The sequence below is a fragment of the Vombatus ursinus genome, unplaced genomic scaffold (assembly GCF_900497805.2).
Source record: "Vombatus ursinus unplaced genomic scaffold, bare-nosed wombat genome assembly UNPS02012122.1, whole genome shotgun sequence".
In the NCBI taxonomy this organism is placed as follows: Eukaryota; Metazoa; Chordata; class Mammalia; order Diprotodontia; family Vombatidae; genus Vombatus; species Vombatus ursinus.
In genome coordinates this window covers 37,289-53,781 of record NW_020951900.1, presented here as the reverse complement: position 1 = coordinate 53,781, position 16,493 = coordinate 37,289, and the positions used below count along the sequence as shown (strand labels likewise).

General features: G+C 41.9%; 1 protein-coding gene across 1 annotated transcript in view; it reads left to right on the top strand.

Annotated features, from left to right (window-relative positions):
- Window positions 1-16,493, top strand: part of MAPKAPK5 (mitogen-activated protein kinase-activated protein kinase 5) — a 49,592-nt gene that overhangs the window by 21,182 nt on the left and 11,917 nt on the right. The window contains exons 5-8 of the mRNA XM_027857399.1: window positions 385-493; window positions 2,265-2,354; window positions 3,142-3,237; window positions 11,123-11,203. Of these exons, the coding sequence (XP_027713200.1) occupies window positions 385-493; window positions 2,265-2,354; window positions 3,142-3,237; window positions 11,123-11,203 (376 nt within the window). The remainder of the gene's footprint in view (window positions 1-384; window positions 494-2,264; window positions 2,355-3,141; window positions 3,238-11,122; window positions 11,204-16,493) is intronic.

The window sequence follows — 16,493 nt, the reverse complement described above, 5'->3', positions numbered from 1 at the left end:
TTGGGTTCCATCCAAATACCACACAATATTTATTAAGTGCTCCGCTTACAAGATCTTCCCCCATCTTAAATCCTGAGGAAGTCAAGAGTCTGTTCAAGATATAAAAAAGTCTTCAGGGACCTCAAAACAAGTGAGTTGCTTCCATTCTAGTTTCTTAGACTGTCTTAGCTGGCCTAATGTTGTGTGGCGTTGTAGGGTCTGGTTGGTAGAACCAGGGGAAGGGGAGAGAGACAGCTCACAATTGAACCAGCAGTATTTAAAAATGGATAGAAGGGCGGAGCACTTCCCACGTGTGAAATGTGCATCGTTAGGTCAACAACTTGATGTCTAGTTGTTGTTTTTTTTTTTTTTTCACTTTAACAAAAATCAAATGCTTTCAAACAGGGCTCGACTCCTAATTGTAATGGAGATGATGGAAGGGGGAGAGCTATTTCACAGAATCAGCCAGCACCGGCACTTTACAGAGAAGCAAGCCAGCCAAGTAACAAAGCAGGCAAGTGAACCCCTGCACAGCCACCCAGCTGCAAATGTGGGGCAAGAACAATTTCATTGGGGGGGGAGACAAGGAAGCCCAGAGGAAAGCTTTGTTTGATCTGACGCTCTCATTGCCTGCTTTGTTATGTGATCAGATAAGCTGTCTGGACAGGAGAGATGGGACCTTTGTGATCTGGTGCCTTTTGGGGGTCTCCTAGACTCCAGGAATTGCCACCTTGACATTGCTGTTACCCGAAGCCTACAACATGACTTTAGTTACTCTGCTCGTGATGGAGGATGATATTCTCTATAGACTGTAGCTATGGATGTCTTGCTCTTGAGATAGAGAATCTTAGTGCTGTTACTTGGCTGTTGGGTTAAAATGCTGCTGATGATTCTTAGTGAACTGTATGTTATCGGGGTATATTCTAAGACATTTGTGCCTGTAAAAATACTGAAGGTGGTGGGGAGAGTGTCTGTGAGTGCGTGTGTGCCTGTGTGTGTGCATGTGAGTGCACGTGGAGCCTGCCTTTCTCTTTCTTCTTCGATCTCTCAGTGTTTACAAGATCTTTGTTTCTTTGAATTTCCCCTGGTCCTGCCTAGTATCCTTCCTCTTTGTGACCTCATGTTTGGTTGTCATAGAGATGATTTACCTCATGAACTCCAGCTGGAGAATAGGCCTCTTGAGAAGGTGAAAAGCTAAGTCTCAGAGGTTGTGTTTTCAGTCCAGCTGAGGGCAGAAAAATCATTTCCCACAGCACAAGTAGTTCTAAGCAGAAAGTACTGCCAAATTTTCCATGATGCCATTGAGTAGCAGAGAAGAATGTTATTTTTGGAATAACTGGGAAATGCAATCCTCAGGCTTTGAGTATCTTTTAAAAATCATCTTTTCTGTTAGCGTAACATATCTTACATTAAAATTTCTTTTGGAATAAAGGATGCCTTGTGGTTATCTTGAAGACAACAGAACCCAACCTCCTGCCCCAAATCCACATATATAAACAACTTTTCAACATTTAACATGAACTAGTAGGAAAATCAGATGGAAAAATTCAGTTGGATGGTTTTAGATTTTTTTTCCTTCAAAGTCAGAACCTGAAGTTGAAGATCACAGAATGTAACTGGCTTCTGACCTCATTTCTATTGTTTATTATTGCCTGGGTCTAGGAAAATCAGTATGGTGTAGTGGGAAGAATGAAGGACTTGGATCCAGGGGACTGGGTATGAATCCTGCCTCTGAACCTAGACGGATATGCTCAGGTCACTTCGCCTCTCTGAGACTCAGTTTCCTCATCTGCAAAATAGCAATAATAGTGCTTTCATGACCTACCTCACAGGGGTGTTGTGAGGAATGTCCTTCGTAAAACTCCCATTGTAATGGACTGTGGGGGCCACTGATGCCCCCTGCTACAAGAATGTCTCTGGACCTCAAGTTGACCTGAAAAGGACATGACCTATGAAAGCAAGCCTTAATTTTTTAAAGAAAAATGCCCCACAGGTGCTCTCTTCCTGCTTGTCCTGTCAGAGACCCCAAGCCTGCCTAGCTTGCCAGTGTTGGTGTCCCGGCAGTTTGCCGCTAAATCTGATTCTTTGGTTTCATTTGGTGTGATTGTTCTTTCATGTGTTCTGCTTTGGGTTTCTCCAAAAGTTTCATCTATTTGAAAATATCTCCACTGTATTTTGGGAAAAAGGCTAATTGTTACCATTTTCCTTCAAGGTCTAACTAAGCAAGGGGAATGCAGCCAGTTCTTTCTCCTAAATTTCAGTTGATTTATTGTGTCCTTTTCCAGATAGCTTTGGCTTTGCAGCACTGTCACTTACTAAACATTGCACACAGAGACCTCAAGCCTGAGAATCTGCTCTTCAAGGATAACTCTTTGGTGAGAAGCCTGACTTTTTGGCAATTTTAAGTTATTCTTCCAACTCCAGCTCAGGCTGCATGGGCCAAATCCAGAAGTGAGAGGGCAGGGAGGGCTTAGGCCAGAAGGCTTCAGGGAATACCAGAGCCCTGGTTTGGTCCTTTGCCAGCACCCATATATATATCACTGAAGGCCTGGGCCTCAGAAATCTTGTGTGCTCAGCATTGGCTCCCATAGCTATATTTGGCATGAAAAAGACCAGTTGCTGGGAGCCCGGGACCACAGTCAGTCTTGATTCCAGCCAGGGGAAAGGAAGAGATAGAAGGAATAGGTCCTATCAGTATAAGGTGCTGTTGCTTGACCTTAAATTGAAATCCTGGGTTTGTTGGCACCTGATAAAATCGATATTTTGACCCTATTTATTACTTTATACTTGTTCTACTGGCATAAGTTTCCCTCTAAGTTTTTCTAAGTCTTATAACAAGTGTTGAGTAGCATTAAACTCTTTGCACTTAACTGTCAGTCTTTTTCTGAAATGGTCAGGGATTCAATCTGCTATTACAACTAATAGGCCACTAATATTGGGACACAGTTGGCTTCAGGCCTAATTTTCCATTGTTTCTTTTCCTGGTTGGGACAGTTACAGTTAGTATATGGGAGTAAAGACATTTCTCAATCTATATTAGTAAGGTGAACTGTTCCCCTAGACCTTGCTTACCCCAGATGTTCGTTTGGGTATCGTTCACAGATCTGATATCTAACACAAGGCAGAACTTTCAAGTGATATGTCCCACTTGCCTCATTTTAGGATGCTCCAGTTAAGTTGTGTGACTTTGGATTTGCCAAAATTGACCAAGGGGACTTGATGACGCCACAATTCACCCCTTACTACGTAGCACCTCAGGTAAGAATGAGCTTTTCCTGTCCCAGAGGCATTTTTGTATGTGAAGAAATGAACACCTTGTTTATTAGCGACCTCTTGATACCATCACCTTCTTTCCTTCTTAGGATGCACACACATTGTCTTATAAATGAGAGCTTTTAGAAATAAGATCCAAGAGCTTGGCTAGTATTCATTTCCTTTGGGTGTTATTCACAGGATTAGTTTGAGAAATAATGGGATAATTTTCACTTAGACCCGAGTTAAATTTCTCACTCACCCATGAGTTTTCATTTGCACCATTGGTTTAGAGAGGAGAGCATAGAACACAAATGGTTAGTGGGGGTTGAAACACTAGACAAATGAGGAAATTGGAGGAGAGCATCTTACTGCCATCAGCAGATGGTCTGGACCAGCTCCATTCCAGGAAAGAACTGGAGGAGAGGTCCTGGGAGCATAATTTAGAGCTGGAATTGGCCCTAGAGACCTAACAAGGTAGTGGTACATGGCAGAGCTAGGCTTTGAAACCAGGTCTTCTGACCCTAAAATTATCCAGTATTCATTCTGCTTTTGAACTGCTATCAATGATCTTTGAAATAATAACAATAGTAACAATAGCATTTATAAAACACTTGATGGTTTATAAAGCATTTTATAAACATATATATTATGAATGAATATAATATATTAGCATATTATGTTAATATAATATGATATAATTATAATATAAATAAATGTAACACACATATAAATAATTTTGATCCTCACAATAGCTCTTGGGGTTAGGGCCTATTATTATCATCCCCATTTTATAGATGAAGAAACTGAGTCAGGCATAGGAGAAGTGACTTTCCCAGGGTCACACAATTAGTGTCTGAGACCAGATCTGATCTCAGGTCTTCCTTATTCCAGGTCCAGCAATCTATCCATTGTGTCACCTTGCTGCCTTAGTAATGATAATTAACAATATCATTACCATTATATAACAATTAATTGCAAGCAGTATGATCCTACATACTTGATATCATAATGATGATGATTAATATTATATTCTTAAAATAATATTATTCTAATACTAACAATAATAGCTGAGCCTTCTAGCAATCTGATGAGAGAGATACTATTATTATTTTTCAGATGTGGAAATTGAGGCTCAGTGTTTAAGTGACTTTCCCACTGTTATACAGTTAGTCACTGTGAACGGCAGGGATTTGAACCCCTGACCAAGTTTAGCCTCTTATCCACGTTGCCACAGACCTCTCCACAAGAAGGTGTGGCGATGTGGAGGAGAATGCAGGGCTGAAAAAGAGCTAATTGTCCTGATTCTCTACAAAGGAAAGAAAGTAGAACTTAGCAGCTGACAGACTTGGACTTCGTGCCCCCCAAAGTGCTGGAGTGTGTTAGTAAAGGGGGAGATGGGGAACATCTGCAAGGGAAGCGGTGATCGCCAGGAGGGCCAGCATGACTTCCTCAGGAGCAGGCCATGTCAGACTAACTTCATTTCCTTGTCTTGACAGTTACTAGGCCGGGAGATGGTGGGCTCGCTGAGATAAAGTTTACATAGCCTTCAGCAGACTATCTTGACAAAAATCTCTCATGTGACCTTTGTGGACAGGACAGAGAAATATGGGCTAGTCATTGAGAGGGCAGTGGAGCTGAGGAAATGATGAGACTTGAGAGGGTAGTCATCAGTGGCTCTACAGTAGCTCGGGGAGATGTCTCCAGGGGAGCTCTGCTTGGTCCCAGGCCATCGAGCATCCGTATCTATGACTTAGATGAAAGACTCCTCATCCTTAGATGGCAGCTCCTCACATTTGCCAATGGCACAAAGCTGGCATGGACAGTTGATTTAGGATCCAGAAAGATCTCACCAGGCTCACGTTGGCTGTGGACCCAGTCTCATAAAATGACAGTCAATGGGGATCGCTATAAAGACCTGCCCTTGAATTTAAAAGGTCACTGCCCAAATAGAAGATCAGGACGCTGCAGCAAGGGGACAGTTCAGGTGAAGAAGGCCTGGAAGTCTAAGTGTCCTTGAAGTTCCTGAGGATTCAGCTCTGGGTCATGGCAGCCCAAGAGAGGTAGGGTGCTGTCTTCTGCAGTAAGGGAACAGCCAGCTTCAGAATGAGAGAGTTTATAATCCTGCTTTGCTCTAGGGAGTGTTGTGGACTGTTTGGGGAAGTGTGGTAAGGAGGATATTTAATAAGCTTCAGAAAGGATTTGGGAGGAGGGCAGCCGGGATGATGTCCACATGGGTACATACCCTCATTGTTATTTCTAGGTAGGTAATTCTTGTGCTTTCTGTAATACAGAGTTGATAAGCTTTGTTCATTAATTAAACTTATACCTTACTGATTCCCCCTTCTTCATGGAGGTTTTTCTCTAAAATGGGACCCCAACATCTCATCAATTTTTTAGTACCCATAAAATCTCAAAGGTGGAAAGGACTTTAGATACCATCTAGTCTAAAATGTATCTTTTTTAGAAGTTAAATTTTTTTCAATGAACAAAAATCCATTTTTTCCCCTCTTATCACCTCTTCCACTGGGGAGAAAAACAACCCTTGTAACAAATATGTAGTCAAGCAAAACAAATTTCTACATTGAAAATGTCAAAAAATATGTGTACCAATCTGCACCCTAGGTCTGTCACCTCTCTGTCAGGAGACAGGCAGCAGGCTTGATCGTGGTCCTCTGGAATTGAGGTTGATGTTTGCATTAATCAGAGTTCTTAAAAGTCTTTCACAATTATTGGTTTTGACAATGTTGTTACTATAAAAATTGTTCTCCTGGTTCAATTCACTTCCCTCTGCATCATTTCAAGTCTTCTCAGGTTTCTCTGAAGCTGTTCCCTTCATTGTTTCTTATATCACAATAATATTTTATTACACTTTGATACCATAAGCCATTTTTTCAATTGATGGGCACCTTTTTAGTTTCCAATTCTTTGCCACTACAAAAAAAGCTGCTGTAAATATTTTTGTGCATAAGAATCCATTTCCTTTCTTTGATTTCTTTGGAGTGTAGATGCTATTGCTTTCCAGAATGGCTAGGCCAGTTCACATCTCTATCAGGAGTATACATTAAAGTGCATATTTCCCTTTAGCTCCTTCAGCAGTTCTCATTTTCTTGTTTTGTCACTTTTATCAATCTAAGGGGTATGAGGTAGAACCTCAAAGTCACTCGAATTCCACTTCTCCGGTTATTAGTAGAAGCATATTTTCATATGACTCTTGAAAGCTTAGATTTCTGCCTCTGAAAAGTGCCTGTTCATATCCTTTGACCATTTATTATTTGTGGAATGATTCTTATTCTTATAAATTTAAATTAGTTCCTTATATATCTTGGAAATGAGATCTTTATTGGAGAATCTCTATAAATATTTTTCCTGGTTGCTTTCTTCCATTCTAATTTAGCAGGATTGGTTTTGTTTGTGCAAAAACTTTAAATTTTATGTAATTGAAATTTTTTTTTCTGAGATTCTCTCTATCTTGTTTGGTCACGAATTGTTCCCCTATTCATAGATTTGAAAGGTGATTCCTTCCTTGTTCCTCTAATGCGTTTATTTTGTCACCCTTTATGTCTAAATCATTCATCCATTTTGAGCTTATCTTGGTATGTGATATGAGATGTTGATCTCTAACAGGTTTACACTGAACTATTTTCCAGTTTTCCTATTAGTTTTTGTTGAATAGTTCTTATGCAAGTAACTGTGGTCTCTGAGTTCATCAAACATTACGCTACTGCATTTGTTTGCTTCTGAGTTTTGTGTACCTAATCTCTTAAAATGATTGATCTCTCTCTTTTGACCAGTACCAAGTCATTTTGATGATTACTGTTTTGTAGTATAATTTGAGATCTGCTACTGCTAAATTCCCTTCCTTTTTTTTTTCCTTTTCCGTTATTTTCCTTGAGATTTTTGACCTTTTATTCCTTCAGATGAATATTGCCGTTATTTTTTCCAGCTCCATAAAGTAATGCTTTGGTAATTAATTTGGATAGTATTGTCATTTTTCTTATGTTAGCTGGGTCTACTCATGAGCAATTAATAATTCTCTTGAACTGTGTTTTTTTAAAAACATTTTTAAAGATACTTTTTTGTTTGTTTGTTGGAAAGGCAGCTGCATAACATAGTAGTTAGAGAGCTGGACTTGAAACCAGAAGGATCTGGATTCAAGCTCTACCTCTGACATTCTGACTATGTGACCCTGGGTAATTTTCTAAGGAGGGATTCTTTTCTTTTTTTTTTTAATTTATTTTAATTTATCAACAATCATTTCCATAAGCTTTTGAATTTAAAATTTTCCTACCCCTCCATCCTTGTCTCCCTCCCCAGGATGGCATGCAATCTGATATAGGCTATACATATACATTCCTATTAAACATATTTTCACATTAGTGATTTGTAAGGAAGAATTAGAACCAATAGGAGAAATCACCAGAAAGAGAAAACAAAACAACACAGAAGAAAAAAATAGCAAATAGTATGCTTCGATCTGCATTCAAACTCCATAGTTCTTTCTTTGGATGTGAATAGCATTTTCCATCATGAGACCTTTGGAGATGTCTTAGATCCTTGCGTTGCTGAGAATGTTAGTCATCTCACAACGTGGCTGTTACTGTGTATACCATTCTCCTGGTTCTGCTCACTTCACTCACTTCACATCAGTCCATACAAGTCTTTCTAGGTTTTTCTGAAGTCTACCTCTAAGGCAGGGATTCTTAACCAATTTTGGGTCCTGGACCCGTTGGGCAATCTAGTGAAGCTTATGGACCCCTTCTTAGAATTATGTTTTTAAATGTACAAAAATAAAATGCATAGGGTTATACAAGGAACCAATTGCATTGAAATACAGTTATCAGATATTTTTAAAAATATTCATGGACCCCTGCTGTAAGAACTGTTGCATAGAAGGTGCCCACCTGCATTGGTAGAGAAAGTTTCTTCACCTGGGAGTTCCCCACAGTGAAATCACATATCCAATTCCTATTCTTTTGCGTTTTTTTATCGCTTTCATTTTCCAATTATATTCCTTCTTCATTTCCTACATAGTAAGCCATCCTTTGTATCAAGGAGTAAAAAAGAAGAAAAGAGAAGAAAGCAGTCCTGCAAAATTAACCAAGATATCAAAAGAGTCTGATGGTATATGTCAGGCCTGCACAACCTGCAGCCTCTGGGGCCATAAGCAGTCCGTGGGCTGCAGGTTGTACAGGCCTGGTACATGGAGTGCTTCACACCCATAGTCCCCCGCCCTGGCAAAGAATGGAGAATTCTCTTTTCTAGGTTTAATTGTGGTCATTATACTTACGGAACCTTTAGTTGGCTTCTTTTTGCTCTTTCAGTTTACATTGTTGTTATCATTGTTGTGTTTTCATGGTTCTTCATACTCTCTTCTGCATTAGTTCATATAAATCTTCCTAAGTTTCTCTGCATTCATCATATTCATCACTTCTTGTTGTTTTTCAGCCATTTTCAGTCATGTCTGACTCTTTGTGATCCCACTTGAGGTTTTCTTGGCAAAGTTACCGGAGTGGTTTTCCATTTCCTTCTCCAGCTCATTTCAGATGAGGAAACTGAGGTAGACAGGGTGAAGTGACTTCCCCACGGTCACGCAGCTTGTATCTGTGGCCAGATTTCAACTCGGAAAGATGAGTCCTCCTGACTCCAGGCCTGGCGCTCTGTGCACTATGGTGCCGTTCAGCTGCTTTCATTTCTTATAGGGTAGTAATAATCCATTACATCAAACCACTTTTGTTAGCCATTCCTTAATTGAGGGCTGTCTCCTGAGGGCTGCTCTGCCTGTTTATTGACCTTTCCTCCTATCTTTGATCTTCTTGGGCTCTGTGCCTACTCATGGAATCCCTGGTCAGAACCTAACCTGTGTGTGACCAGTAAACCTTTTTGCCATGTCCCCAGTAGATGATTGTCTTTGTTGGAGACCTACTAATGGGGAGCCACTCCCTCTTGAGACAACTCCTTCTACTTTGGGGGTAGCTCTGATTGTTAGCAAGGTAGCAAGGTGTTGTTGTTTTTTTTTTGTTTTACATCAAGCATAAATCTCTAACTTCCCCCCATTCCTCCAAGTTCTGCCCTCTAATTCTGAGAATACATCCAATGCTTCTTTCCCATTAAGATCCTTCAGTACTGGAAGATAGCCATGATGTTCCTACTGAGTTTTCTCTCTTCAGGTTAATCGTTCTTAGTGTCTTTAACTGATCTTCTTCATATGGCCTGGTTACCAGTCAGTTCACCATGTTTGGCTCCCCTGAATGGGATGTAGCTTATCCCTCCCTCTGCAAGTTGTTACTTCGTTTTCTTCTTTGAAGGACAACCAGGTAGCTCAGGGGATAGAGCACTGGGCTTGGAATCAGGAAGACTCATCTTCATGAGCTTAAATTTGGCCTCAGACATATGCTAGCTGTGTGACTCTGGGCAAGTCACTTCACCTTGTTTGCCTCAGTTTCCTCATCTGTCAAATGAGCTGGAGAAGGAAATGGCAAACCACTTCTGTGTTTGCAAGAAAATCCTAAATGGGCTCATGAAGGGTCAGACACGACCAAAATGACTCAGCAAGAACAACAACTCTTCTTTGTGTCTCGTCATTCCATCAGTTCTCAATGCACCTGATTGTCCAGCTTACATCTCACCCTCTCATCCACAACGAGAACGTGAATATCTTTCTAAATTAACTAGATATCAATCAGGTAATGAACAAATATTTATTAAATGCCTGCTGGGTGTCAAGGTTGGGCACGTTTACAGTATTCCCTGATCTTCCAGTCAAATAATCCTATCAAAAATAAATGAGATTGGTTTAATATGACTTGTTTTTGATGAAGCTGTTCTGCCTATTAATGATCATCACTCTTTCAAAATGATCATAAACTATTCCTTTAATTATAAATTTTGAGGTTTGCAATGAATCGAAGTCAAGCTCATCAGCCCCTAGTTTGCTGACTCTACTTGTTTTTCTCTTTTTGAAAATCCAGTCAGTATTTCCCTCTTTTTAGTTCTGGGAAACATTGTTCCTTCTCCATGATCCTTCAGCTCTGAGCAGTCACAAACTTCAAGTCTTTTAGGACCTTGGGAAGGACTTCATTTGGGGCTGGTGACTCAAACTCATTGATTCCATCCAGGGGCTCTCTTACTTCTCTTGGTTTTCAAAGACCTGATTCTTTCCATTTTTAGAGATGGGTTAGCTTTTTCACACGACTTTGGGAGAAGCTTGTTGTCTCATCACCTAGGAATGGGCTCTTAGGAGCCTGAAAAAGTGAATACCTCTCCAGAAAAAGGCAACACAAACACTGAATTTGGAATTAGGGAACTTGAGTTTGAATCCTGTCTCTGCTACTTCCTAACTGTTTGACCTCAAGAAAGGGACTTTCCTTCTGTGGCCCTCAAGCATCGTCATCTGCAGAATGAGGTGGTTGGTCTAGGTGATTCTTTTCTGAGGTCCTGTCCAGTTTTAAAGCCAGAGTATGGTGCCTTTGAAAGAAGTGCCATCGTCTCCCTTCCCTTGATCAGGGAGTTGTGATGGGTCTGTAAGGAAACGCATCAGGAGCTCCTTTCTCACGTCCCAGTAGCCTGGGAATAGGCTCAGAGCAGCTCAAATGGATTTCTCAGTAGAATAAACACTGACAATAATTTACATAGCAGAACATGATTAAAATTTGTTCCTAGCACAGCAAGATATGTTTTTAGGAGAGATGAACTTTCCCAACTGGATCCTAACCTTGCAGGGAAAGAAAAGGACTTGAGATATATATATGACTGGAAAGCTGACTAAAGTCAAGTTGACTTTTCTGGTTAGCAGTTGTTCAACCCTTTGGCCTTCCCAGAAGTCCTAAGGTCAAGGTGAATGGTATTTGTGGTTAATGGTGATTTTTCTGCCTTTGGCTTGGTCCAACAGGTATTGGAGGCACAAAGAAGGCATCAAAAAGAGAAGTCTGGGATTATACCTACCTCGCCCACACCCTACACTTATAACAAGGTAAGCTTCTTGGATGCACATCTCTTTGTCATCTCCTTATGGGAGGTGCCCGAGGGAGGTGGTAGAGAGAGTAGTTAGTCACTTTTGGTATCTGCCAGGAAGAGCCTGGAGCTGTAGCCAGGGGAGGGTTTTGCCATTTTTACCTGTTGCCTGATGTGTAGTACAGAACAGTAGAGTTTCTGTGGGAGGACCCACCAGCCGTGGTTACTTTCAGGGCTGTTTCTGCTTTTCTGTGGGAAATGGAGTTCTCACTTTGTTCCGTTTTGCCGGCTTTATGTTCTGCTGTATCTGATTTTATTTTGAAGCTGTGGTTCTCAAGCATTTTTGAGGACTTCTCTTTTTGGGACAAAGGATCCCTCAGAGCTCCTTTCATTGACACTCCTTTTTGCTAGTTCAAAATGAACAGGAAGAGTGAGGTTGCTTTTGATGAGACGTTAGTGAAGGGCTGTCTGATGTTTTCTGAAAGATAACAGAGGAATTTGTGCCAGAAAGAAGGGTGGCAGTTTCCATGTCATAGACACTCAGACACTTATGCAAGTGTCACCTTTGGATTGCCTGCGCCAGTAAAATCACCGATCTTGAGGTGTTGAAGATGATTACACAAGAGAATCTCTTCTTGTTCAGAGGATCATCACAGGATCGTAGTTCTAGAACTGGAAGGGACCTTTGAGGCCATCAAGTCCAGCTCCTCATTGTACGGAAGAGGAAACTGAGGCCAACATCCCACAGCTAGTGAGTGACTGAAGTGGAATTTGAACTTGGGTCTTTGCTGACTTCCAAGCCCAGTGGTCTGTCACATAGACCAGACTTTGGGAACAACTGCTGTAGAACCGTACAGGTGTAAGGGTGTGAGAAAAGGACTGAAGGGGCTAATGTAGTGGAGCCCTTAGGGTTCCTAGGGCCTTTAGGGTGGAAGTAGACAGTTGGGAGATAGATAGTGCAGCGGGACGGGAAGAGCCACGCCTGGGGTTTCTGAAGATCCAGGGTTGAGTCCTGGCTTTACCATTAACTATAGCCTCGATCAAGTCATTTAACTTCTGGGCCTTCCAAGTTGAATGTTCGAATGGGGTGGTCGCTAAGGTCCCTTGTAGCCTGAAGATTCTGGGGTCCTGTGTCTGCCATCCCATAGCCCGTGAGCTTATCGTTGTGAGTCAGTGATGCAGCAAACACCCCTTAGGTGTCACTCAGACCATCCAGTTGCTATAGTCATTGTTCAGTTAGGTTTCGGATGTTTTGTCAAACATCAAGGTAGGCTATCCAGTCAGTCAATGAAGCAGACATTTATAAAGTACCTAGTGTGTGCTAGGCACTGAGGAGACAAAGACAAAGGGTAAAACAACCTCTGCCCCTGGGGAGCTTATGTTTTATCAGGGAAAACAACCTGGGAAAATATGTGTAGATACAGGATAAATACAAGGGAGTTAAATATCCAAATTAACTGGACTTTTGATGGATTAAACCGTTAACTGTCATGTAGACACAACCTAAGTTAATCAGTCAACAGGCATTTATTGGTGTCTCTGGTGTTCTGGGCGCTGTGCTGCAGATGAGGGATGTAGAGGTCTGACTGTGTCCCCTGAGCCCCCTACCCCCACTGTGTGACCTGAGCCATTGGGAAATGGTTAACAAAGTAAATAAAAATACAGCACAACATCGGTAATGTTGTTTTGTGGCTTTCTAAGTCACTGTGTGGTAGATCTTCTCTTCTTTTTGTTTTTGTTTTTTTTTTTTTTTAGACCTTCTCTTCTTATTTGAGTTTGACTCCCCCTTGTGCAAAGGGCTTACATATCATTGGAGATCCTGTGTTCTGTGGCCCCTAGCCCAATATTCTTTTCACTCCCCTGAACTGCCTTGCCTGTCTTGATGACCGCTTATTGAGTGCTCACTGGGTACAGAGCATGGCGTTGGGCAGGGTACAGAGTGTGGCTAAGGCAGGAGCTTGGTCTGCGTACAGTATAGCAGGGAGGAGGATAGACCAACCTCCATCATTAGAATCTAGCACGAGCATTGAAGGGGCATGAAACTCAAACCTTTGACCAAGATATTTGACCTGGCTTTCTCTAGGGTGTAGGTAGTAGTGATTTGAGCCTATTTATCTCACGGGCTTGTTATTTTTAATAAAATGTCAAATTGGTGGTGACTTGGGTTTAATGCCTCACTGTGCCAGGGAGATTCCATAGTGCTTCTCTCATATTCGTGATCCTTAGTTTTTCTGGGACCCAGTTGGTGGGGCACATCAGGAGCTCAATAGAAATTCTCATTTGGTATGTGCTATATATATTTTTATATATATTAAATACATATAATTTTGATGATGTAAAAAACCAAAAGAAAGCAATAACATCTTAAAATACATACTTATATGTATATATATGTATATCTATATATATTTAAGATAAATGTTATTGCTATCTTTTGGATTTTTACATCATTAAAATTTCCCCTAATATTCCTCTCCCTCCTCTTCCCAGAGCATCGTCCTATATAAAAAGTATTATTTTTAAAGAAAAAAGAAAGAAAAAAGTTAGCAAAACTAACAGAGGTTGGCCTCATTGATATAATCTCAATTCAGTTTGCAATGAAAGTGCCTTTGGAGAACAGTGACATTTGGCCCAGGCAGAAGCCATTAACTGGGTGGAAGAACCCATCATATCTCTTCCCTAGAGGGAGACAGACCCCCTTGGGCAGACCTGGTTAGTGTTTCCGGGGCTGAGGGGTTCTCACTTGGCAGGTCAGCTTGACAGAATAGTTAATCCTAAAGGGTCTTGATTTCCCTAAGAAATGGGCCTCCATTTGCCTTCCTTGCATTTTGTCTTCTCAGTGGTGTGGGTAGCCTAGTGAGAATGAAAAGAGACAGTTCCTCCTCTCCACTGTCAAGAGCTTCTGAAACAGTGTCTGAAACTCTCTTGAACCAAGCCACCTCCGAAGAGCCCCGAGAGGCCAGTTGTTGGGGAGCTGGTCCCTCTTGTGGCAGGCCATGTGGAGCCCAGGCCCTAAGGACAGCTGGCAGGACTGTTACCCAGAAGGGGGATTGTTCTTTTACCTTGATTGTTCTCTTACCAAGGACAAGGCCAAAGCTGAGACTTAGCTTAAGAGCCTCTAGTCCAACCCCAGCGTTCTGTGGATAAAGGAATTGAGGCACCTATGGGTGAGTGCATTCACCTGTCTCCACACTGCTGCTTCTGCTGCACCTCGAAGGGGAGAGAGCTGGGCCTCCTGCCAACTCAGACTCCGAGGCCAAAGCTGCCTTTTTTTCAACAGCATGATAAAGTGTGAAGAATGCTGAGTTTAATTAAGAGGACCTAAGTTCAAATCCAGGCTCTGCCTCTTACCACCTGTGTGACCTTTACCTCTTGTGGCCCCATTTTCTTCATCTGTAAAGTGAGGTGGTTGGACTAGATGACTTCCGGCTCTAAATTTAGGCTTCTATTATTATACATTATTTATTATTTATTAAGTGCTTACTGTTTGCAGAACATAGTAGTAGAGGAGATTCACAATTTAGATAACACATAGTATTTGCTCTTGGCAAGCTTACAACATAATAGAGAAAAGATCTGAACACAGATAACTATAATACAAACTTTTATTTGGGACCTGGGTACAACAGAGATGAGGGGTGGGGGAGGAAACAAGTATTTATATAGCACCTCCTATGTGCCGGGCTCTGTGCTAAGTGCTTTACTAATATTTTCTCATTTGGTCCTTACAACAACCCTAAGAGGTAGGTATTATTATAATCCACATTTTACACATGAAGAAACTGAGGCAGACAGAGGTGACGTGATTTACCCAAGGTCACACAGCTAGGAAGTATCTGAGGCTGGATTTAAACTCATGTTTTTCTGACTCCAGGCCCAGCTGTCCCACACAGTGTTACGTGAGAGGTCTGTGGAGAAAGGTCGTTAACATCTAGGGAATCAGGGAAAGCTTTATGGAAGGGGTGATATTCAAGTTGGGCTTTTTTTTAAGTTAAGAATTCAAAAGTGAAGACGAAGAAGGAGGTGATGCTAGGCACAGGAATAGTGTAAGGAAAGGTGTGGTAGGGGGAAAGCAGGGGGAGTATTTGAGGAACATAGAGCAGTCAGTCAGGAAATAGAAGGGCAGGCACCTTTTTGGAGACATCTGACAGGGAAGGGAGAGGGACAAGAAGTGAAGCATTGGCTGCTTGGGGCAGAAGGATCCAAGGAAGGCCTTTTGATTCCTTTTTGTCCATTGGGGAAACCTGGCACCCACCTCCCTGGGGGTGGGGCTGTTGGCGAAGCACCCGTAGAGAGAGTGTACAGATCTTCAAGCACTACAGCATGAACTGTTTTCATCACTGCTGTTCTAACAAAAGGACCCATTGTGGGGGCAGGAGCAGATCCCAGTGCGTGTGACATGACAAAGTCACCTGGGAGTCGTGTTCGGGGTCTGAAGAAGGGCTGAGACTGTCTGGAAGAAGAGAGTGAATCCCCTTGGCCAGAGCCCAGGACTTGCCCCATGTCTGGTGATGAGCTTACCAAAGAATAACTCTGCTTTTGTCAGAGTGTTTCCATCTGTGCAAGAAGGTCTGGGAGAGTGTTTGCTCAGCATCAGAGACTTAAGGCTGGAAGAGTCCTTAAAGGGCAACTAGTCCGACCCCCTCATCTTATAGACAAAGACCCCAAGATACACAGGAAATGACTTGTTCAAGGTCACATGGCTAGCAAGCAGCAGAGCCAGGATTCAAACCCAGATCCTCTGAGTCCTAACCCTTGCCATTGAAGATACCCTGGTGACAGAGCTGACTAGGGCGCTTGTCCTTGAGGCCTCTAAGATGTACTAGGAGCTACCTTGGCAGTCCCTTTCAGAAGTCATTATGTTGATTATCAAGGTAAAGTGTCTTTTCTTCCCCACACAGGACATCCACCTGTGACCTGGCTTAGATTTATTCTTATGCGCCAGGAAAAGGATTGTGCCTTCTACCGTAGTCCAGGCTGGTGGTTGAATATGTGCTTTGGGGCTGGCAAAGGGGAAGACACGTGACAATCATTTACATTTTCCCCTTGGAGCAGTTTGTAATAAACGTTTGTTGAATCGAATGTATTTTGTGTCTGGATATTGCTTTGGCTGCATAAAAATAAATACTTTGAATAGGAAGGTTTGCTGTCTTAGGAACTGGGAATATTTCTCTCCAGCAGTGGTAACCTACAGTCCAGACCAGCTAAATGTATTCCAGATAGCCTGTCTGCTATAGATCAAGTGAGGGTTGTTTCCTGGCTCTTCTCCGTCCCCCGTTGTGCCCCAAAGTGACCCTCTCCTTGCTTTC